The 23,124-nt window shown below is 49.5% G+C and overlaps 1 protein-coding gene across 5 annotated transcripts in view; it reads left to right on the plus strand.

The window, feature by feature from the left end:
- The window catches only part of TSC22D3 (TSC22 domain family member 3), a 68,156-nt gene that overhangs the window by 43,239 nt on the left and 1,793 nt on the right, over nt 1–23,124 (plus strand). For 2 of the 5 annotated variants that reach the window (XM_012451685.2, XM_012451687.3), the window contains one exon: nt 22,170–22,221. In XM_012451685.2, coding sequence (XP_012307108.1) covers nt 22,170–22,221 — 52 coding nt within the window. Of the gene's footprint in view, nt 1–16,181; nt 16,255–21,078; nt 21,446–21,625; nt 21,809–22,169; nt 22,222–23,124 lie in introns of those variants that run through there. The other 3 variants (XM_012451689.2, XM_012451688.2, XM_012451690.2) reach the window with 3 other exon arrangements.

A 23,124-nucleotide genomic window follows, 5' to 3' on the forward strand; every position in this document is an offset into this window, starting at 1 on the left:
CTCATCTCTTAAGTGATAGGTAGAGGTCCCTTCCAGTTCTAAAATCCAGCAGGCTTGTTATGAAAAATGCAGACATTAGGAATGAGGAGAAGAACATAAGAAAGGAAGGGACAAGATTGTAAAATTCCAGTACAACACAGAAGGGGAAAACGGGGAGAGAAAGAGAGGTGTGATGCATTGTGGTATAGTGGGAGTGGCCCCAGGTGGAGGCTTGGAGACCAAGATCCTGTTCCCAATTCTATCACTAATGAGCTGTGTGACCTTAGGCAGGTTATTTCCCTCCTCTGTACCTCATTCAAGTGAGAGGAATGAGTTATCCCCTTGCCAGTCAGGCTGCTTTGTTGTTGGAAAAACTGGATATACACATGGCAAACAATTGGAGAATAGAATCAGTGCTCAGTGGTGTATTATGGAAAAGAGGTACATTTGGAGAAGGGGATGGTGATGGTGGCTGTCGAGCTAAGGCCTAAAGGGCAAGGGAGCAGAGTAAAAGAGCAGAGGCTCTGGAATTAGATGGGCCTGGATGGAGTTTTGGCTCTGTCCCTACCTGTCTGTGTGACCTTGGGCAAGTCATTGGCTCTACCCAAATTTCAGTTTTCTCACCCCAAAAAAGGAGGAAATTGAACTAGTTGATAGAGTTCCTTTCATCTCTCTGAATGTGAAAAAAAAACCAAACACAACAAAAATAAGCCAGAAGATACCAAGTAAGCCAAAGGGGAGAATTCTGCATTCAGGGAAGTAGCCAGCTGGTTTGGGTCAGCTACTTATGCCAGGAGCAAAGAAGAACCACACTCTGCTCTCTGTTCTGAGAGCAGAGGTCAGCTGGGGAGGCGGGTGCTGAGGAGAAGGAGAAGGGGAAGGAAAAAGCAAGGCAGGGTCATCTCAGAGGGGTGATTGGAAAGGACATTAATGCACGTTCGGTGACAGAGGGCTTGGTTGGAGGACATGCTGTTAAGGAGCCATCGCCTGGCATGGAGGTCTTACTTGGTCCTGGAATCAGATGCTGAGGGTGGTGGCGAATGCTACAGCAGACTCATGATCCCCAAGTGGAAGGTGGAGAGCTGAAACGCTTTCAAATTGCCAGGCCTTCTTCCACTGCGAACAGTGAAGTCAAGGGCCCATCACTGTATTTGATACTCTTGAATTTTATACGTCACTTATCCCTGCCCAGGACCAAGGATAGCATCTGAGCAGGTGTGGAAACCAAGGCCCTGAAAAGGGATTCAACCTGCCGGGGGTCACATGACAATTTCATGGCAGGGCCAGAAGCAAAGTTGATCTCTCTCTTGATTTGGAGCCCAGTACTCTTGTGAGACCCCTGCCCCATCCGTTGGATGCTCTTAAACAAATCCCTCATTACAATGTTGGCCTCTTTGGGAGAAAAAATGGGGTACACACACACACACACACACACACACACACACACACACACCCCATTTCAAGTAACTGAGCCTCCAAGGGCCTTGGGAGGCCAAACTGGTGGATGGTGCCCTGTGAGCCCTTCAGCGACAGGGCCCGTGCTTGGGGCAGGGACAGTGAGGGTTGGGTAAGGAGGAGGAGTGTGGGTTCTAGAGTCAACTGGATCCTCAAATCCCAGCTCTAGCTGTGTGACCTTGGGCTGGTTACAACCTCTGTGAGGTTCTGCTTCCTCATCTGTCATCTGTATTTTTTTTTTTTTTTACGTAGAGTTGTTGTGAACAATAGATGAAATAATGCGTGAAAAGTGCTTGGCACTGTGCCTGGTACATAATAAACTCTCAGTAAGTAGTAGCTATTGCTGTTGTTATTATTCTTACCATTACTGGTAAAAAATGTGACAATTTGTGATCTTTCTTGCCAACCTCCCACTTCCTTCTTTCCTCACTTGCTTCAGAGTCTTATCACATGTTCACCTGCTTGTGCCTTGGTACCCCAAGACCACCATTTTCACCTCCATTACAGGACCAGTTTCCCCAGATGGCCTTTCCAGAGAGTCCCACCTCCTCCCAACCTGCCTGCCAACATGGGGCCCCAGCAGCCGGCAGAGGGAGGGAGACAGACAGGTGGCAGGGGCCAAAAAATGAGGCCATGCGTTGCCTCCCTGTCACCAGTTCCCTGGCAAGGTTTAGCAAGGTCACCTTTTGTTTCTGATTTCCTTCTTTGCGGACAGGAGGGTTGAAATGCAGCCTGGAGGGAGTATTTGGATGAAAGAAAGGACTTTGCCCCTACAATTTGGGAGATACTCTTTCCAGTATTTTTCAGAGCAAGAGACGTTCCAACCAAGGAGAATATCATCACCATGTATAGGAGCAGAGCTGTTAGATCCACACTGTATTATGGTGGGCCCCATTTTCCAGCTCCTATGTCAAAGCCCAGAAACCCTCAATTCTGGGAAAGGAAGCCCTGGTTTCTTCGTGAGAAGACTCTTGGGTGTGGCCCTGCAGAGGGAGCTGATTGTTTGTGCTGGGAAATTTAGAGGGTGCCCCAGACTGCTCCTTAGCTTCTCATCCCTGAGGGAAAGGTGGGGAGATCAGAGAAACTCAGTGGCACTAGGCCAGGGAGGACTGAAATCATATTCTAGCGTGCAGGTCCTAGAGATGAAACAGCCTAGCCCATTCTCCGGGTTGAGAGGTAAAGGGGAAAATGGGTGGGAAGAGTCGATGGGCCGTGCTTGCTGAACCTAGAGACGGGGCAGGCAGTTGTCTATCTGGCAAGATTTCAGGGGCCCCAAAGCAGACTCCACCCCAAACATCTTCCCCAACGCAAGTAACCAAACAATGCTGTGTTTTTGGAGCACATGCTGAGTGTTCCGCATTGTGCTCAGTCTCTGTAGCAAATTGTCAAGTTCAGTCATTACCCCCTACAGTCCCTTCCGCTTTAAAGCTTTGATGGAGAGGGCCTGAGGTCACGGCTGGGAAAGTGGGGTCATTCGGCACAGCAGCAAGAGAAGGAGAGAGCACGGCCAGAAGCCCTCGGCTGGTGGAGAAAGGCTTGAGGGGACAGGATGGGTGGTGAGGGAGATGAGGGTGGGGCGGGAGATGTTCTTTAAGCAGGGTGGAGGTGTGCAGGAGACCAAATGTGGCCAAGGGCCAAGCCTTGGGGGAGGGACAGAAATTGGGAGAGGAGAGAGGGGCAGGCCTAAAGTAGACTGGCATTTTTTGTGAAGAGAGCCCTACCAAGTAACCTGAATGAGTACTTCAAGCACATTGCAGTGGAGGTGGGAGGGGGAATAAGAATCCCTGATATTTGTCCAGGGTCTTGCCAAGTAGAACGTGTGCATACTCTCGCTCTCTCTGTGTTATGCATACCTGTGCACTTGTGCATGCACACATTGTCTCTAATTTTCATAACCGCCCTGCCAAGGTGGGTAGGGCAAGGGTAATTACCCCCACTTGACAGATGAAATTCAGACACAGAGAGATGAAGTGATTTCCTCAAGGTTACATGGAGAATTTTTGGGTTTTTTTTTGGAGACAGGGTCTGGCTCTGTCACCCAGGCTGGAGTGCAGTGGTGCAATCACAGCTCACTGCAGCCTCCACTTCCTGGGCTCAAGTGAGCCTCCCACCTCAGCCAAGAAGGTGATGGGACTGCAGGTGTGCACCACCATGCCTGAGTAATTTTTAAAAATTATTTTGTACAGACAGGGTTTCGTCATGTTGCCCAGGCTGGTCCGGAACTCCTGGCCTCAAGCAATACTCCTGCCTCGGCCTCCCAAAGTGCTGAGATTACAGGTGTTAGCCACCGCACTCAGCCTACACAGACTATTTTAATGGCAGAGATGGGACCAGAACTTTAGCCTTCCAGCTCCCAGGGCAGCAGAGTCCAGAACAGGCCTAACGAGTATCCAGAGTAGGTAACCATCTCCATAGCGTTATGTCAAGAATACTGGGAAGGAATTCTGCCCTATAAATCTCTCTCTCTCCCAACTCACTAATACTTGAAATTTCACCCCTGAAGATTTACTCTTTTGGATTGGAACTGCAGCCCCTGTTATAATGTGAAAGAGTGCTGCTGAAGGAAAGAGTAGGGAGGGCAAGGGAGAACAGGTCAGCATCTGAGAATAATGTCTGGGAGTGTCCCTAGAAGAGGGCCTGGGTGATGGAGTAGGCTGGAGTAGGGCAGGGGGTGTGTTCAGAGTGGAGGCAGGCAGCGCTGGCAAAGCCTCCTTCCTTTTGCATAAGGAGGGGAGGAGTTGTGTCAGAGTGTGAATGTGGGCAACACTGGGAAGGGGGGCTAGTCTGTCCAGAAGTTGGCCTGGCCTTGGAGAGCTCTAATGGATGACTGCACTGGGCCCCAGTGCTGAGTCCTTGGAGGGAGGTTGGGGGAGGACTTCCATGTAGCCTTGGCAGAGGGAAGGGAGGGAGGGCAGTGGAGGCAGTGGCTGGACAAGGAAGCAGATTGGCCCAAGAAGCTGGAATCCTGGAGGGGCAGGGTTGGGGGTTGGGGGAACTATTCAGGGAGCTGGCCTAGAGCCAAGGTCTAGTCCCAAGGGGATGAGCAGAAGCTTGAGAGCTCTGGGCCCCATTCCAGCTCCTGACCTTGAGTCACCATGCGACTCGGCACTTTTCCCTACCTCAGCCCAGACACCCATCAGGTCTCTGTTATCTAGGTTTCCCGTTTTACAGAAAATGTAAAAGTTACTCCCCTGGCTCCTCCTCCTGACCTACCCTGCACTTCCTATGGCCCTCTTCCTCCCCCCCCGCCCCATCTAGCATCCTGCAAGCCTCCCACACCTCTTGGAAGCTCTTGCTTGCTGCCTTTGTCTCAGATCTGTTTATCTCCAGCGCAGGTTGCCCCTGTACCCCATGGGGGTAGACATGACCTGGTCCTGAGGGCAAGGGCGTGAAGGCCTCACCCAGCTCTTGGCCAAGGCCTCTTGACTCAGGAAGTATGGTGGCAAATAGCTGCATCTGAGGAGATGAAGGCTGAGACTATCAGAACTGAGCAGCCCTTGGAAGTAACTTTCGCCATTCATTCATTCATTCACTCACTCAACATAATCCATTTATTGAGCACATACTATATGCCAGATACTGTTGTAGGCAACTTGGGATATAGCTCCCAGTCTAAGTGGAGCTATCATTCATCAAATAAGCATCCAAATAAATATAATTTTGCAGCCTCAAACCTCTCACTTTACAGTTAAGGGAAATAGGCCCAAAATGGTTCTAGAACTTTCTAAGGTAGTTCTGTTCTGGTAGTCAGGGGCAAACTCAGGCCAGAACCCAGGTTTCGTGACTACTATTCCAGTGCTCTTTCCACCGTGCTCTAGAAAGAGTACAGTATAAGCATAAGAGCGTAGTGTTCATCCCTGTGCATTCATACAGCCAGCCTTACCTAGAGTCTCAGTCGAATGTGGCCAACTTGGCAAGATCTGAACATCACTGATAAACAATCTTTCCCCCACTGCTGCATCTCTCCAGCTTGTTCTTTCCCCACCAACCCCCACGTATGACTAAAATTATAGCATTGACTGAAATCTTTGGATTAAAGCCCCTGTGATCTGACTGAGAAAAACCTGTTAAGCCATTACCTACAATTTACACAAACAGATTCCTTCGATTTGTCCTTTAGGACTGGCCTGAAGGCCATTTACGTTTGATTTTCATGAAGGACACTGGGAGTCTCTCTTAAAGAGGGCATTGCTAAGGAAGGCAGGTCCCCTGCTGCCCCCCGCCCCCACAGCTGTGGAGCCCATGAAACTCCAGGCAGCAGGAGGGCACAGGTGGCATAAAGGAACAGGCAGGAGGAAGGTACCCAAAAAGGAAGCAGGAAGATTCTGAAGACAGACTCCTACTTCACCGTTTACCCTGGGGGCCAGCCCTGCACAGACCGTGATTGGTGACATTCTTGTTTCAAAATATGTGTTTACATTTGGTTTTTGCTTATACTGGATTATACTTGTCTTTTGTCCCCTCCTCAGCCTGGCGTCTGGTAGTTTGTACTTATTTGCAGTTACTGAGTGGCCTGCGTGAGAATGGTCAAGCAGCTGCCCATAAACAATCTGCCAGTCCCTGAATTGAAATGCAGATGATCCATCCCATCCTGGCATTCCAAGGGTGCTCACTCTTTCGGGTAATTAATTGCCTTGGGAATCCTTCAGTCAATTGAAAGAAACAGCTCCAACCCAAGGGCTTCCCCACCCTGACCTTGATAAGGACCCTTTTCGAATTCTTCTGCAGCTGTGATGAAGGAAGTTCAGTGGGAAGGAACGCTAGTGCAGGTTCCAGTTGCTGCCTGGAGTGCAGCTGGGCCTGGAACCCTCCTCAGAACGAAGCACAACTCCAGCTAGAAACAGCCCAGCGCTTTAAAAATCACACACCAGGGAGTCTCACCCGACCTCTGCCACTTGCTTGCTGTGTAATCCCAGGCAAGTTATTTAACCTCTCTGAGCCTCTGTTTCCTCATCCACAAAACGAGTCTAATGATAATACCCAACTCCTAACGGTGTTGACAAGATTCAAAAGGTTAATGTATCTAATGTCTTTAGCACAGCGCCCCCTAAGTAATCGGTACATGGGAGCTGCTGATATTATTTGGACCTAATGAGGCTTTGAGATCTCCCAGAGGTAGGTCAAGTCCTAACAGCTGTCCATCCCTGCCCTCTTGTTAAGTTAAAATTTTCATAATGTCAGGTTTGCTTAAAGCAAGGCCCACCTGCAGGGCATTCCCTGCACTGGTGAGTCATGAGTGGGAGGCATTCCACCCACTTATTTTAAGCTGTTCTACATTTTCTTCCCCCTGACATGGATGTGTTTACACAGGGGAGGACGGTCCCAGTCAAAACAAGATGAAAATACACTGCTGGCTGGAAGCCCCAGGCTAACTGGTTTCAGGTCCTCTCCCAGCTGTCAACACCTCACAACAGGGCCCCGGGGATGGAGGGGTGATGCCCAGCCCCACTCCCCTGCCTCCCTCTATCGGCCCAGCTCTGCCTGGTGTCAGGCAGTTGGCTATCACCTGGTCAAACTAGAGGGAGCCCCAGGGCTGAGGTTTTTCCAGAGTTTTACAAGGGCAAGAAGGAGTGGTGCTGAGGGGCAAGGGCTTCCCTCGCCAGCTCTAGCGTCAGTATTGTGTCAGCTGCCAGGGCTGCCTGGGGCACAGTCAGAGAAGGCCACTGCCAGCAGAAAGTGGCAGAAAATGGTCAAAGAAAGCTCCTCCAGCATCCTGCCCTTCTGCCTGGAATTTCTCCCACTAGACTCATTCCTTTGGGTTCGCAGCAGGCTCTTGGTAAAAAGAAATTACCCCAGGGAAGGAGAATCCATCAACCCCCAACAGCCACAGACTCTTCTGGGGGTTAATTTCTCAGCTATGCCACAGTATAAATGAGGCAGTAGAGCTGGAGGAGGATGCGCCCAGGGAGGATGTTTTGATGAGCAAGCAAACGGGGTCTCCCAGACAGGGAGCACTGAAGATTAACATCCCCAATATGCCCAAGGCAGCCCTGCTGCTCCTCACGGCATGTTCATAACAGTTTGCTTTCATTTACCAAGAACAGAAGGAGAAAACAATCTCCTTTGCCCTAAACACTATTTTATTTTTAAATTTATTTTTATTTTTACTTTTTTGAGACAGAGTTTCACTCGTTGCCCAGGCTGGAGTGCAATGGTGGGATCTCCACTTACCGCAACCTCTGCCTCCCGGGTTCAAGCAATTCTCCTGCCTCAGCCTCCCGAGTAGCGGGGATTACAGGCATGTGACACCACGCCTGACTAATTTTGTATTTTTAGTAGAGACAGGGTTTCTCCATGTCAGTCAGGCTGGTCTCGAACTCCCAACCTCAGGTGATCTGCCTGCCTCAGCCTCCCAAAGTGCTGGGATTACACGTGTGAGCTACCGCACCCAGCCTAAACCCTACTACTCTTAAAGCTGCTCACTCAGAGGCAGTTTGGTTTCTTGCCAGCGAGTCTTTAATATTTGGGCATATTTGCCTATCCCCTGAAATCCCAAGGCTACCAGATAACCAGGGCCCAATGTGATGCCCCACCCTAGGCAGCACCCCACCAGTCTATACTTAGCCAGCCTGGGTTACTTCTCCCAGAAGCCCCCCAAATATTCTGACCAAGCTGAGCCAAGTCATCACATCCCTTCCCTGAGAAAAACTAAACTTTCCATTTTAACAGGGCACCTCAAGACTTCAAACCCAAGGGTGACACTAATGGTGAGAATTTCCTTTATCTTAGTGAGTATCAGGGTATATTTAGTCCGGATAGTTTTTGTCCTCCCCCTACTCCCATCATTCCAGCTATATGGCTGTCAGTCACTCAGAGCATCAGGCCTGCTAGCCTTAAATCCCCCTTTGATATTGGTGCCAGCTGAGACTTGGCCACCCTGCTCCTGGGCTTTATCACCCTCTGCTGCTCACTGTGGGTGACCTATTCCCAACTGACCCAGCCCCTTTAGCTAAAGATGGAAACTGACCAAAGTCCTAGCATTAGTGGAGAACCAGGAGCACACGCATGGATGAATTATCCCTTTTACTTAAGTGGTTGTGCCGTGCTTCCAGGTCATTAGTGGCCACTTACTCAATTAAACTATATTTGGGTTTCCCAAGTGTGTTTGATTTTCACAGGTCTTTTGTGTTTGTAACTGCAGTTTCTCTCAGAAAATGATTGTCCCCAAATTAAAATGTTAACAGAGACTAATTAATTAATGCGCCTATAGTTCTCCATGAGGCCATTAGCAAAGTCCTAACACACAGACAACCTTTTTTTTTTACTTACTAAGAATGTATTTACTTCATTGTACTGTGTGCCAGGCACCAGTCCAAGCCTTGGGTGTACAGTAGTAAATAAGCCCTGCCCTTAACGAGGTTTGTATTCTAGTCTAGAAAGCTAATCGGTGCTCACCGAGACCTTGCCTGGCCCATTTTCAGTCATGGTCCTATCTGACTGTGCCTTCAGTCCTTCTGGAAACAATAGAGGTCTTACTGATTACTGATTGTTTGTACCATCAGAGTGGTTCTTGGGGTCAAAACGTTGTGCAAGTTAGAAGTTCTACATACAGGTTGGCTGGGTGCGGTGGCTCACGCCTGTAATCCCAGCACTTTGGGAGGTAGAAGTGGATGAATCATGAGGTCAAAAGTTCAAGACCAGCCTGGCCAAGATGGTGAAAGCTTGTCTCTACTAAAAATAAAAAAGTTAGCCGGGTGTGGTGGCGAGCGCCTGTAATCCCAGCTACTAGAGAGGCTGAGGCAGAGAACTGCTTGAACCCAGGAGGTGGAGGTTGCAGTGAGCCAAGATCACGCTAAGTCTCCGTCTCAAAAAAAAAAAAAAAAAGAAAGACAAGGCGCAGTGGCTCAGACCTGTAATCCCAGCACTTTGGGAGGCCGAGGCAGGTGGATCACAAGATCAGGAATTTGAGACCAGCCTGGCCAAGATGGTGAAACCCCATCTCTATTTAAAAAATGCAAAAATGAGCTGGGTGTGGTGACGGGCACCTGTAATCCCAGCTACTTGGGAGGCTGAGGCAGGAGAACTGCTTGAACTCGGGAGGCAGAGGTTGCAGTGAGCCGAGATGGTGCCACTGCACTCCAGTCTGAAAAAAAAAAAAAAAAAAGAAGAAGTTCTACATACAGGGAAACATTGCTAGGACCTTCAGGAGAATAATTTAAACAACTTCTCAAACTACCCCCTCCTCATAGCAGTATATGTGAAACCATGAGCACAAACATTGAAACTGGACAGAAGGTTAGAAAGATGAATTTGAAACAGGGCTAAAAGCGCTGCTCACTTGGGGAGCCATTTTGCCAGCAGTGTTTGGGAACCAGAGCTTTTACTCATCATAAAGTTTATCACACTCACATAGCTCTTTTTTTCACTCTCCAAAAGAAGAGCTCAGCTATGCTACATACAGGGTGTCCATAAGATCCGTAGGTAAATATTTATAAAGTCATCAAAGACATCTTTAATCTGTAAAAAAAATAAAATAAAATGATATATATTTATGTTTCCAGACATTAGGATAGCCATAAAACATACACACCTTGTGTGGCAGCACTCCCATTTGAGAGGTGCGAATCTAGCAGCATAGAGAGTTTAGAGGTCTTCTATGAAGTCCCCAGCTGGTTAGTGGCCAAGGTGGAAAAAGAACTCTGGCCTTCTGACATATTTTCTTGCCACTTGACCGAATTCGTTTAGAGTGAGAGCTAGAATGATGTTTCTCAGGGCATACCTCCCTTCACAAATGCATCAGGGGAGTCCCTCTCAATTTTTCATCTCATTACTGTCTGTCTGAAGGCTCAGCACCAGCTCCGTAGGCCAAACCCATCATTGCAGCAGCGTATTGTTGGAGAGAAATCACCCAGTGACCTAACAGATGACTTCTGGGTTATCTCCCAATCGTGCTCAGTCCCCGGTGCCCCAAGATGTCCAAGGAGTATCTGTGAAACTCTCGTCTTCTCAACTGCTGAGCTAGCAACTGTCTATACTTGGCTGTTCCTCGGTTTCCATATTTACTTTAGCTCTTCTGCAACTCTGTCAACAAACTCCATGGTATTATTAGTTTTAGCAAATAACAGGATGTCAGAACTGTTGACCAGGATTCATTAGTTTGCTGTTAGAGCTCTATCCGTAGAACATAGGGGCTAGTGTTCCTCTTATTTTTTAAGGTGTATGAACTTTGGCAAGAAGCCTTCTTGGTCAAGCCCACCGTGCTCTGGTGTCTATAGGTCTTTAAGGTTGCTCGTGCCGCAAAGGCCCTACCCACAGAGACCTGGGCACTTCTGTGTTTGCTTGGTGGTACAAAGACGTCTGTAAAGTAGATTTTTCAAAAAGAAATAAAAGAAAAGAAAAGAAAAGAAAAGAAAGAAGGAAGGAAGGAAGGAAAAGAAAGAAAAGAAAAGAAAGAAGGAAGGAAGGAAGGAAAAGAAAGAAAAGAAAAGAAAACAAAAGAGAAATCAATGCCAATACTTTGAATTTTCCATTTTTGTGCTTTATTTTTACAATCTTGCTGTGGGCTTTAAAAGAAGCCTGTCCTTGGTAAAGTGGCTTCAGTGCTTAACATTCATATTGTTGGCAAGGGCTGAGGATGGTATTTTAGTTTGACACTAAGAATTTCCAGGTTTTCGACCCTAAATATCTTTCTCTTTCAACTCCACCCCCAACACTGACTGTCTCAAGGACCAAGGGAAGAGGTTAAAAGGGTCACTCTGTTGCTGGCAGGCAACCAGGAAGTCTAGGCCTTGGAGAAAAGCATAGCTTTTGTTTATTTAAGCCCCAAACCTAGCAAACAGTGTAAATTAAATATAAAAATAAAATAAGACCAAAAGATAGGCCGGATGCGTACCACAGAGAACAGTAAATTCCCCTCCTGCTCCCCCTTGGAGAGGGGAGTCAGTGAGCAGGGGAGATAGACTTGTTGCCAGGGAGGGGCTCACAGTGATGGGATGGGGTGAGGATGGTAGGCAGAGGTGAGTTCCAGGCTTGGATCAGGGTGGGGACGGGCATGTTTGCAGAGATCCTGGCAAGTCTTTGTAGTCAGCTCCAGCAGGTTCTTGAGGGGGGAATGAGTCACACCCCTTCAGCTTACCTGGGAATTGACCCAGGTTTGACCGGGCAGTGACAGCCACGGGGCTGGAGAAGAGCTGGTTCCTGTAGAAGGGAGGTTAGGCCGGTTTATAGACCAAACTGCTGTTAGAGAAAAATCAGCCCCTTCCCCTTCTCTACCCTGGGTTCTCTCTTTCCCACAGCGATGCCTATACCCGCTGCCTGTGTCCCTGACCTAGTAGGCTGAGAGGTTCCACTGACAGCTGTGAAGTGTCTTGAAAGGCATCTGTTCCTCTAAACGGAGAGGCAAAAATTGCCAAACATATGGATGTAAATCAGAGCAGGTTCAGGATCATCCCTCTAATAGCAGCTCTCGGCTGGGCATGGTGGCTCACCCCTGTAATCCCAGGACTTTGGAAGGCTGAGGCGGGGGGATCATGAGGTCAAGAGATTGAGACCATCCTGGCCAACATGGTGAAACTCCGTCTCTACTAAAAATACAAAAATTAGCCAGGCATGGTGGCATGGGCCTGTAGTCCCAGCTACTCTGAGGGGCTGAGGCAGGAGACTCGCTTGAACCTGGGAGGCAGAGGTTGCAGTAAGCCGAGATCACACCACTGCACTCCAGCCTGGCAACAGAGGGAGGCTCACAAAAAAATAAGATATTAGCTCTCACGTTCTGGTCAAACTTTCAGGAGTGAGAGAGAAAGAGAGGGCAGATTAGACAGCAGGCCTGGAATATGCTAAGCCTCGTCCGAATGTGTCACACAAAGTGGGTCTCAGTGCCCTGGCACCATAGGGGCTTTTCAGATAGACCCTTTCTTGGCTCTTAGCTTTAGGCCAGCTGTTCCTAAAAGCAGTTCCATGGACTGGTGTCAAAAGAGCTGCATCCAAAACACCTGAGAAAAACCCTTCTCCCGCCCCACACCTATTCCACTAGACTTACTAGGACTGCAACCCAGGATGCCTGCATTTTCCACAACCTCCCTCAGGCCCTCTACAGCCCACCATCGAGGTTTGCCTGCTATGTGTCCACTTGCCTGCTGACGCTGATTGGCCACTGATTACTCTGTTGAAAGTAATACTGTAATTAAGTTCATACTGAAGTATTTGAACTGATAGTGGCTGAATGTGGCACCTTCCCAGGGCTTTTTGCATTGGAAAAGAAACTTTTCTGATTCCTCAGAGTATAAATGAAGAACTCCAGGAGAGATCATTGGAAACCAAAGGCATGATTCTGATGGTGGCATTTGTAAGAACCACAGTGGCAGGTCTGGAAACAGCTCTGACTGAGAGGGATTTTTTTTTTCCTCACCGCCTTTCAGATCACACTTCTCAGGTCACAGAGGGCATCTATGCCAGGACTGGCTCTAGTTAGAACTGTCCTCAAGAGGAACCTGTGGGAATCATTTCTTAGGCGTCCATATGATTGATTGTACACAAACGGTACTTGTTTTTATTTCTCCTTCATTTAAAAGAGCCCATTATAATGCATGATTGACATCTTTGAAAACTGGGCTTCTGGCAGTGCCAGGACTTCCTGTTCCTGATATGCAGTGTGAGGCTTCAAGCTGGTTCCCCCTGTGTCCACCTGAATACCACTTCAAGCTTCCCCTAAGACCCTGTCACCTGTCACCCTTGCACAGCACACAGCTAGCGCTGGATGTCAGAGAGCGCAGAGGCCATGACTGTTGACATTGTGGCATGGTCTACAGTGTCCTGCCCTGCTATCTTGCTGTGTCTTGTGGCCTTACTACCCCTTTGGGGTCACGGGGAAGGTGACAACATCGGAGAAGGGGGGCAGGTGCCCCTCTCTGCCTGGCTATGTGTGAATTATTAGACCGTGTGAAAGGCTGGAGAGGGTGTTTGCACAAACGTGTGTGCTTCCATGCTACTCTACTCTTTCTTCCTGAGAAGGTGTGTGTATTCCTTATCAGTGATTCTCAAACCAGACCAGGAGGCCTTCCTTAAGCCCTCCCAACACTCCTTTGAGATATCTGGTGCTGTTCCCATGGTTGGGGGGGCCCTCTCCAGGGACAAGCTGGCCCTGTTTCTCCCTTTCTTTCTGTTCTGGGAATATTGTGTCCCCTACCGCCTCCTGCCACTGCCCCCGCCCCAGCTAGGCTGCCTTCTTTCCATCCTGGAAGGCGGGAGGCGGGGGTGGTGGTGGCTGAAGAGCCAGAGGCCCTTTGCAATCTGCATAGCCCCTCTTCACATGTGATAGAGACCCACAACAGACAATCAAGGAGCTACCTCAAATGAGCTCATGGTGAATAGCTCTGCTGTGCGGTAAGCGAGGGCCCTAGGAGACTCACAATGCTTACCCATCACAGCCAAGGAACTAAAGAGGCCAGCATTATTAACCATCCTTTTGTTCCCTAGAAAACCTGTGCCACTTCAAAGGTCACCTATTCTATAGCGGGGCCCACAATGGAGGCAGGTGCTCATGACCTCTTCACAGGCCCCTTGTCTGCTGCACCCCAATCCCCAGCAAGATCCTCCTGGTTGCTGTCTTCCAAGCATTGCCAATAGCCTGCAAGTCCTTCACATGCCACTCAAAGTAACCCTGGCAACTGCCAGAGAAAATGGCTTGGAATTTCGGCTCTTGGAACTGTTCCGCAGAGCAAAGTGGATGCGGAGAGGCCCTGCCAGTGTCCCGCCGGCCTGGACAGGCTGGTGGAGGGCTGGTGCAGACACGCAAATGTGGAGAGTGGCCATAGTCTTGCTACTTTCTTTCCCAGCCCCTGCGAAGGCTGCAGGACACTAGGATTTCCAGAGGGTGGGCTGTGACAAGGGAGCCTGTTTGTCTACCTGAAGATGCTTGCTGGTCTGTGGGAGAGAGCAAGGAACCTTAGCACCTGCCTCTGAAAGAGGTGGGACAAGTGTAAGGCTGAGAGGAACTGGCCAAAGGATGAACATCAAGAAGTTGGCAGGGAGAGGTGAGCCCCACGCTAAACAAAGACCCCCTTCTTGGAAGAAAGGGACCGACAACTCAGAAAGCAAATACCTGTGCCTTGTTCCTTTGCTTCACAAAGCCCTGGGTTAGGGAAGGGAATCAGGGTGAGGGACCTTTCCTGGCACTGTCAGCCACAATGTTAAAGGAGTGGTAGATCCCACAGAAACCCCAAGTTTCGTGGCTGCTGCATTATCCTATCTAGGTGGGCACAAGCTGAGGGGCAGGATGGGGAGAAGAAAAGCACGCCCATTCTGCCCATGAAAGAATGCCCCGGATGGTAGTGGCATCATTTCATGGGTCACCCCCCCAACCCCAGGTCACCCCCCAACCCAAGCACCCCCAAGCCCAAGGCTTTTTCCTGAAGCAAACATTTCACTAAGGTCTAACCAGTAGAGAGACTTCTGAATTGACCACAGACCCAGAATATTCTGGAAGGAAGCAAAATTTTAGACTTGTACTGTCAGTTTACTTTTTTTTTTTTTTTTTTTGAGACGAAGTCTTGTGTCACCCAGGTTAGAGTGCAGTGGCGCAATCTCGGCTTACTGCAACCTCCGCCTCCCAGGTTCAAGTAATTCTCCTGCCTCAGCCTCCGGAGTAGGTGGGATTACAGGCACCCGCCACCATGCCCGGCTAATTTTTTTGTATTTTTAGTAGAGATGGGGTTTCACCATCTAGTCTTGAACTCCTGACCTCATGCTCTACCCACTTCAGACTCATGTGGTGCTGGGATTACAGGCGTGAGCCACTGTGCCCGGCCCAGTTTACTTTTTAAAATTTCCCTGAAATGTGTCTTGTGCTTTGAATAAACATTCACTCAACTTTGAATTGAACTTATTTGAATTGAATTAAATGATAACGGCAACTAGTGTGGGCAGGGGAAAGGAGGTCAGTGACTCAATTTATCAAAGTTAGTTTTACCAACCGCCTTTTTCAGGAATATCTATTTCTTACTTGTAGATGGACAATGGGCAGGGTGGAAAATAAGAGGAGGGCCTGGAAAAATTATGAAGGTAAATTTTCCCAGCTGCAAGGCATAAGGAGAAGGGAGACAGGCATAAATATTGACACAAGGTTCATGAAATTTAAGATCCACTGAGCTAAACTGCATTCCTGTATAAGTCGCCAATACTTCCAGTCCTGCTGACACGGCAGGGCAAACCTCCCCCTCACCATGGTGAGCCACCAAAGTTAGGGTGTTGAGGGTGATTTGACGAGAACAGTTTTTTACTCCTCTGAGTGAAGGCAGGAGGGGTAGAATGCCTTATTAAAACAGGGTTTGGTTGCTCCTGTCATCCCTAGAGTCACTCAGAGATTGTTTGTGATGCTCACATGGGACCCTGGCTAGGAGGAAGCTGAAAGGCGCAATTCATTGCTCCTGCCATCATTCGGTGCCAGAGTTTGCCCCAAATCAGTTGCTAGAGCTGCTTTTCCAAGACAGTGTCCATCTCTCCACCAAGATTCTCCTTGGGCTCCCTCCCACTCGTCATCACCTTCTGCATCTGCATCTGCATCTGCATCCTCCTCCCCATTTTCCTGCCCCCCCCAAATTCAGGGCTCTGGGCCCTGGTCATACAGGGCAGTTCACATGATCCACAGAGAACAAGGCACTTTCTCTTTCTCCGTCTTTCCTTCTTGCTTCCCTCCTTCTGGACTTTGGGGATTTTCCATGAAGCCAAAGTAACTATGTAAGTGGCAGTGGCCTTCCTGTCTATAGTCTCCCACACTGGAGTGGAACCAGAAGGGAGGAGAGAAGATAAGCGAGAAGCAAGGACAAATTAAACCATGGCATTTCAGCCTCCTTATTCCCCCAGCCTCTTCAGAAAAAGGGACAAGTAAGTAATTAAAACTAGACAGAGCTTCAGACGGAAAGGGGCCCACAGTGGAGGAGTAAGTGGGGAGGGATGTTTTTCAGCCATCCCATTAACACTGTGTTAACGCTCTATCGCTCAATATCCTTTTTGTATTTCCTTTTCCAGCTCCTAACCCAGTGTTTGTTTTGTGGCTTCTCCCGCACCTCTCACATCATGTCTTTTTCCGCTTCTTCTGACACAGGACCCTGTGTTTTGCTGGCAACACTGCCGAATCTTTGGGTGGAACATTCCCTGTAGAAAATAAGGAAGACTTGCCTATAAATAGTTTCCTTCTGGCTGTGTGGTACACAGTGCTTCAAGTGTGACAAAAAGGGAAGTGATATGTTCCCCCTCCTTGCCACCCCCAACCTACCGCACCCACCCTGAATCTGCTGTCCAACCGCCGGCAGGGCTCTGAGATCCTGCCCAGGGTTCTGCCGCCCAGACTTTGCCCAGTTTCTGTTCTGCTGTTCCATGGGAACCTGGCGTAGGAAGGGCTCTTGTCCTGCCTAAAGAGCCCAGTCTGGCTTTTGAAGGGGAACAGATAAGTGGGAAATGCCGGGCGCTTTTTTCAGCTCAAAGGGAATATGCTGGCTTCCAAGGCCTCCTGAAATGGAGGGAATTGGCCTTGTCCTCGTTATGCCGCCCTCCGTCTCAGAAGGTCACCCCTGAGAAAGGTAGGGTCAACCATGTCTGTTTCATTGCTATGTCCCTTTAAGACTAGAACTCAGAGCCAGCAAAGGGCCTGGCTCTTCAGTGAGGCACTGTTGCTGTGTTGGCTCTGGGTCCAGCCTACATTGTGAGTTATGGGACGTTAGAAAGAGAATTTGGCAACATTTACCAATGTTGGGGTAGCTGGGCCGTTGAATGCCTAGACCACTGTTTCCTGTTTGGGGCCCACTTCATAGGACACAAGGACCCTGAGGGTCTCAAGGATCAGCACATCACTCAGAAATATTAGATCAGATCATGGATAGGTACAGTACAAACTTCCACTCACTGCAAGTTTTGGCACAGCTACTCTGGGCGGAAGAATTTATTGGTGTGCTGAGGGTTAAGCAGAAAAATTTTTGGGTTCCTCCTCCTTCCCTGACTCCCATCCTTCCTACCCACCCTCATCTCCCCTGCCCTTGTTATTGGAAAATCTTTCTACAGGGACATTTAAGTCCATATTCTTTCCTTAGGGTGCCAGTGGACCCTGGGATCCATTCATTCTTTCCTAATGGAGGATCATAAGGTCTCAGGGTGATCACATCTCACTCAACAGAACCAGAGGTGTAGAGAGGATGAGAGCTTGGCTGAGTATGGGCTGAACCTGGAACCTGCTTTACACGTCTTTTTTTTTATTTAAACAAACTAACTAAACCTCTGATATGAACTTATTTTCTTGTTGACTTCATTCTCCTAAAACCTGAGCACAGCTGGAATAGGGTGGAAAAAGGAGTTAGTTAAGGGTGCCAGTGAGTGGGGCTCCAGGAGCTCAAAGTTTGACTGGATCGTGATTGTTCTGCCAAGACTCCATACTTGATTTGGAATATTGTACACCCTAGACCTACACATTCCATTCTGGAAGCTGCCCTGTTAGATTCACGTTTCCTATTTCCCAAACAGAGAGTTTTCTTTGAGGATTGCTTGGCTACCTTTTGGAATGATGTGGATGAGCATGGTCCTCTCATAAATCTCATTTGGACAGTTGGAAATTGTTTCAGTTACCCATTGCTGCTCTCCCCTGCCTCAAGTGTCAGAAAAGCCAAGGCTCGCAGAACTCAAAGGCGGTCTGTGGACCTCTCTAACGGTAGCGCTGCTGCCCCTCACCTTACCACTCACCTTACCACTCTCCTTACCACTCTCTTCCTCCTTACCACTCTCTGGCACCTCCAAACCCCCTACCAACTTCCTCAATTCACTCATTCAAGCCTCTACCCGTTCAACAAACCTATTCCCTGCTCCACTGGTCAGTGCAGCAGGAAGAAATGTGGTCTCTGGGTCAGGAAGACCCTGAGCTGCAGTTCCAGCTCTGCAATTTATTACCTTTGCCGCCTTGGGCAAAGTAGCCTCTTGGACCTTTGGTTTCTTCATCTGTAAAATGAGAGTGACAGTGCCTACACCTTGGGGTTGGTGGTGCAGCCAGCACAGTGTCTGCCCATAGCAGATACTCTGTTAATAGTAGCTATTATTGTCAGTGAGTCTCAGACTCAGTTTGCTTTTATAAAACTAATGAACAACTCAGACGAGATCAGGTGTGTTCAGGGTGGTATGGCTGTAGACAAATTAATGAACAATACAAATGCAGGGTTGCCGGGAACCTTAACCCCTTTTCCCTTCCCTCCCCTACCACCTGGATTACTCTGCCTCTGTCTCCACATGAGGGAGTCCCTGTTGAAGGAGCTGTTTTACTTCTGTCCTGTGCCCTGTTTTCCTGGTGGTGGTTTTCCCCTGCCAGCCCAGCTTATTTTTCTGTCCCCTTTTCTTCTCATCATCTTCCTTGGAATCTTGTGGGTAGGGGAAAACAATAGTTGAGGAAAAATTAGCAAGCCAATGAAAGGTCAGCTCAGAGAATTTCTGGACCAAGAAAACTCTATGTGGTACAGAGGGCAAATTAATATTAATATATCAGGGAATTCCAATACCAGTTAAGTTCCTGATTTGAGAGGCTTTTTTTTTCAGCAAATGTTCTTGATGACCCATAAGTATAGTCTACACTTTGTTCTGTCTACTACACGTTTTAGTGCAAATGCCATGTTCAGAGGTTGTGTCTTTAACAGAATGTCTTGAGATCGGGATTGTCTCCCACCTAAAGCAAAATGAAGAAAAACACCATCTTGGGATAGGGCAGCAGGTTTCTTAGATAGTTCTATTGGTCAGCACTTTGCAAATATAATTGCTCTTGTACACATATTATCACCACTGGAATCCACCAATAGAGCACCACACCATAGCCCAAAATGTTGGCTGTTCAGTGGCATAACTGCCCTGGAAGCCGGGAGGAAATCAAGGCCTTCAGTCTGGGCTTGGCTGGGGCCTTGGCCAGGGTGTTGGTGCCAGGCACCTGGTTAAGAGAAATATCCTAAAGCAAATCATAATTACCTTCTTTGCTGATAAGAGGCCCCAGTAATTTTCCAATAGCATGATTGCATTAGGATCTTTCTTTTTGGACCACAGCCTGTGGAGCACTGATTCATGGGTACTGGCCTTAACTTCATCCGAACTATTGTATATGTGGTGGAACCCGATGTTCTCCTTTGGTTCTGAGTTGGTGTAAATACTATTCCTGGTTGCATCACCTGTTCCTGCCCCTCTTGTTCCTTCTGGTGGCAATTCTGCTTCTGTCCACCAGGTGGCCTCACTTTAGGAAGGAGCAGAAGAAAAGGACCTCAAGTCTCTGGTACCTTTTTTTTTTTTTCTCAGCTTGAGGCTGAATATAAAGAAAATATATTTTGATGGGAACTGTGTAACTCATTGTGGAAAAATCACCTCATTTTGTTTATGGTTTGGAATCTGTTTTTCCTAAGTACCCTCTAATGCTGTGCCTGGCTGGGCACAGGTGTTTTCCTGGGATTGTTTATATATATTTATACCTTTGGTTTGGAGTGTTACTGCCATTCACTATTTAAAAGAAAATAACACAGTTTTGCTTTTTAAAAAACTAAGACATGGTATCCTGGATAATGTTGAATGCATTTTCTTCTTCTTTTTTTTTTTTTCCTGAGATGGAGTCTTGCTCTGTCACCCAGGCTGTAGGGCAGTGGCACAATCTCGACTCATGGCATCCTCCACTGCCCGGGTTCAAGCCATTCTCCTGCCTCAGACTCCTGATTAGCTGGGATTACAGGCGTATGCCACCACGCCTGGCTAATTTTTTTGTATTTTAGTAGAGACGGGGTTTCACCATGTTGTCCAGGATGGTCTCGATCTCCTGACCTTGTGATCTGCCCTCCTTGGCCTCTGAAAGTACTGGGATTACAGGCATGAGCCACTGCGCCCGGCCTGTTGAATGCATTTTCTTTGAAGAGTAGAATGTGGAGACCAAAGAGAAAAGGGCTGGCATCTTGTGGTCACTCTAGTGCTCACTCCCACACCCTGTCTCCTCCTCATCTCCTCTGTCACCCACCTAGCTGCTCTCCCCACTCACCTCAGCTCCCGGACACCCTCTCCTCCATAGATATGCATCTGTAGATTAGTGTGGACCTGTGCATGCATTACACGCATGTCACAGATGTGGACATGTGCCAGTCCACAGGCAAGTACTCCCTCCCACACCTGAATATTCAGAGGAAGGGGCGAGTGGATGAGTGCTGGGGTTTGGGGCAGATCGGCAGGCCAGCTGGTTGGTGAGGGGACAGCTGGGTTGACTGGAGAGTGAATGTGCAGGTGACAAAGTGTGTGTGCAAGGGAGACTGAAAGGGCAGTCACTGGGAAGAAGGTGAGGCCGTGATGGTGAGGGCAGGTGTCCAGGGAGTATGACATAGGAGAGCAAGCAAAGCCATGGGAGCATGCCGGCTGCCACCTGAAGAGCTTTTCAAACCAGCGCTCTTCTCTACTGAATGCCCTCTGCCTCTTGTTAGGGCATTTGTATTTTTTATCTCTCTAGAAATCAGCTCAAGTTTGGTTTTTATCAATCTCCAGAGCCCGCTTTGGAGATGCCAGTTGGCACAAGAAAGCGCTGAACTGTTTATAGTCCCAGCCTAAGGTTCAGGGAGGGGATGTGGTTTAACTAGTTCACAAAGCCCGGAACAGTACTCATTTGCATGGCCCCTGACGCCATGTGACGCAGCCGGCTCCTCCTATATAAAGAAGCAGGAGCCAAAATATCTCCGAGTCTGGGTTGGACTGGCGGCCGTGGAGTTTGTGACACACAAGGTGACACCCCTCGAGTCACTTCCCTTCAACTCCAGCCGGAGCGCCTGCCTGGCTTTGGGTTCGTTCTGCAGCTTTCGCCCCGCTCCTAGCCTCAGGGCCAGACTTCAGCGCAGAGCCCAGCCCAACGCAGCGCGCTAGCAGCCGCCCAGCCCGACACGAAGCTCGGCCAGAGCTCCCCGGCAGCCCGAGCCATGAACACTGAAATGTATCAGACTCCCATGGAGGTGGCGGTCTATCAGCTGCACAATTTCTCCATCTCCTTCTTCTCTTCCCTGCTTGGAGGAGATGTGGTTTCCGTTAAGCTGGATAACAGGTAACCGCTGGCCCCAGCTCCCGCGTCTACCGAGCCTGGGCACTGGCTGGGGCTGGGCTCCGAGCCGGATCTCCGAGCGAGCCGTGCGCCGCCGGTCCCCGTTCCCTGCGGTGCAGCATCCTGGGAAGGGGCGGGGGGAGGGGACGCAGGAAGGCGGGGGTCACCGCCGCTCTGGGATCCGTCGTCGAAGCGTCCCTGCGGCCGCTGCGCTGTGAGAACCAGCTGCTGCAGCCGCAGAGGCAGCCAGAGGCAGAGGGCGGCGTGCAGGGCCGGGCAGGGGGCTGGCCGTGCGCCGTGCGCCGCTTGGGAGAAGGCCGGAAGCTTCCCAGCCGAGAAGGAATTCCTAGCTAGCTTCAGAGCCGGGTAGGTTTGCCCGGGACCTTCTAGGCCGGCGGCGGGGAACTCCCCGGGCCGCGCGCCCCCATTGTTTGCAAATCGCTCGAGCAGGCCACGGTGGCCTGTGCGCCCCAGGACTCGCGCGCAGCTCCGATCGGTTGGAAATCGGGGCGGCGGCAGTGGCGCTGAGGCAGCCTCCATGAGGACATGAAGCTTCCTGCAGGGCCCAGGGAAGGATCTGGGGACATACTCTCCGGAACTCCGGGCCAGGGAGGCGAGAAAGAGAGAGAGGAAGAGCAGAGGCAGATGGAGGACTTTGGCCACAACTGCCATGTACTCAGAGTAGAACCAAGTGGATAACGGGTCGCTTTGCTTTTTGTCTTGGCAGTGCCTCCGGAGCCAGCGTGGTGGCCATAGACAACAAGATTGAACAGGCCATGGTGAGTGGCATCACTGCGTCATTCTCATCCCCCGACTTAGCTGCTGCTTATGTAACTCTGGGCAGGAGTGAGAGAATGGGTGCAAAAGCTGTTAGCCAAAATCCTGAGGAAGCCAACAGCCCGCCTCCTATCCCCATTGGAGGTGGAGTCTGATTAGAGTGGCACCTTTTAGGGCATTTCCAGTCTTCCCTTGTTGGGCTCCCTCCTTTCTTCTTCCCTCCTCCATATCAGGTCTTTGCAGCAGGCTCTGACTCTCTCCTGGGCCTGTTGCTGGGCAGGAAGCTCAGACTCTTGCATTTGCGTGCATCGTGCAACTGGCAAGGGGCAGAGCTCATTGGATGCAACGGCACTGCAGTGCCTCTGCAGAGCCTGGGCTGGGGTCAGGAGTTGGGTGGAAATAGGAAGAAAAGCACCCTACCCCCTGTCCCTCTTTTTAGCAGGTAGAGGTCATACTCCAAGGAGCCGCCACAATGGCTGCAGAAGGTTAGGGCTTCAGCGGTTGGGAGCCACTTAATTGTGCCCTGGAGCTTAAGGACACCTTCCCTGCCCCCAGTGCAGTCATCAGATTCAGAAAGGATGAGGCAGTCCTGTACCTTTCCCCAAGGCCAGTGTCCTGCATGCTATCTGGCTGGCTGCAGAACAGCTGCAGTTCAATGTGCTGGGTCGTATGGCAGGGAGGAGACTCCAAAATAGCCAATTTTATTCTCTTGGTTAAGATTTGTACAGACCAACAGTATGGGATGCACTGCAGTTCTTCCCTTCCCCTAGATCTGGGTCAGCAGCAGCAGGGGCTTATGTGGAAAGGGGGACACAGCAAACCACTGATAACCAGCAGAAGTGTCACCTCAAAGGCCCCTAAGCAGCCAGCTTTGAAAGTCATTAGAAACTTGCAGGGGAGAGCCT

The sequence above is a fragment of the Aotus nancymaae genome, unplaced genomic scaffold (genome assembly GCF_030222135.1).
Source record: "Aotus nancymaae isolate 86718 unplaced genomic scaffold, 86718_ANA_hifiasm-v0.15.2.pri h1tg000004l, whole genome shotgun sequence".
NCBI classification, from domain to species: Eukaryota; Metazoa; Chordata; class Mammalia; order Primates; family Aotidae; genus Aotus; species Aotus nancymaae.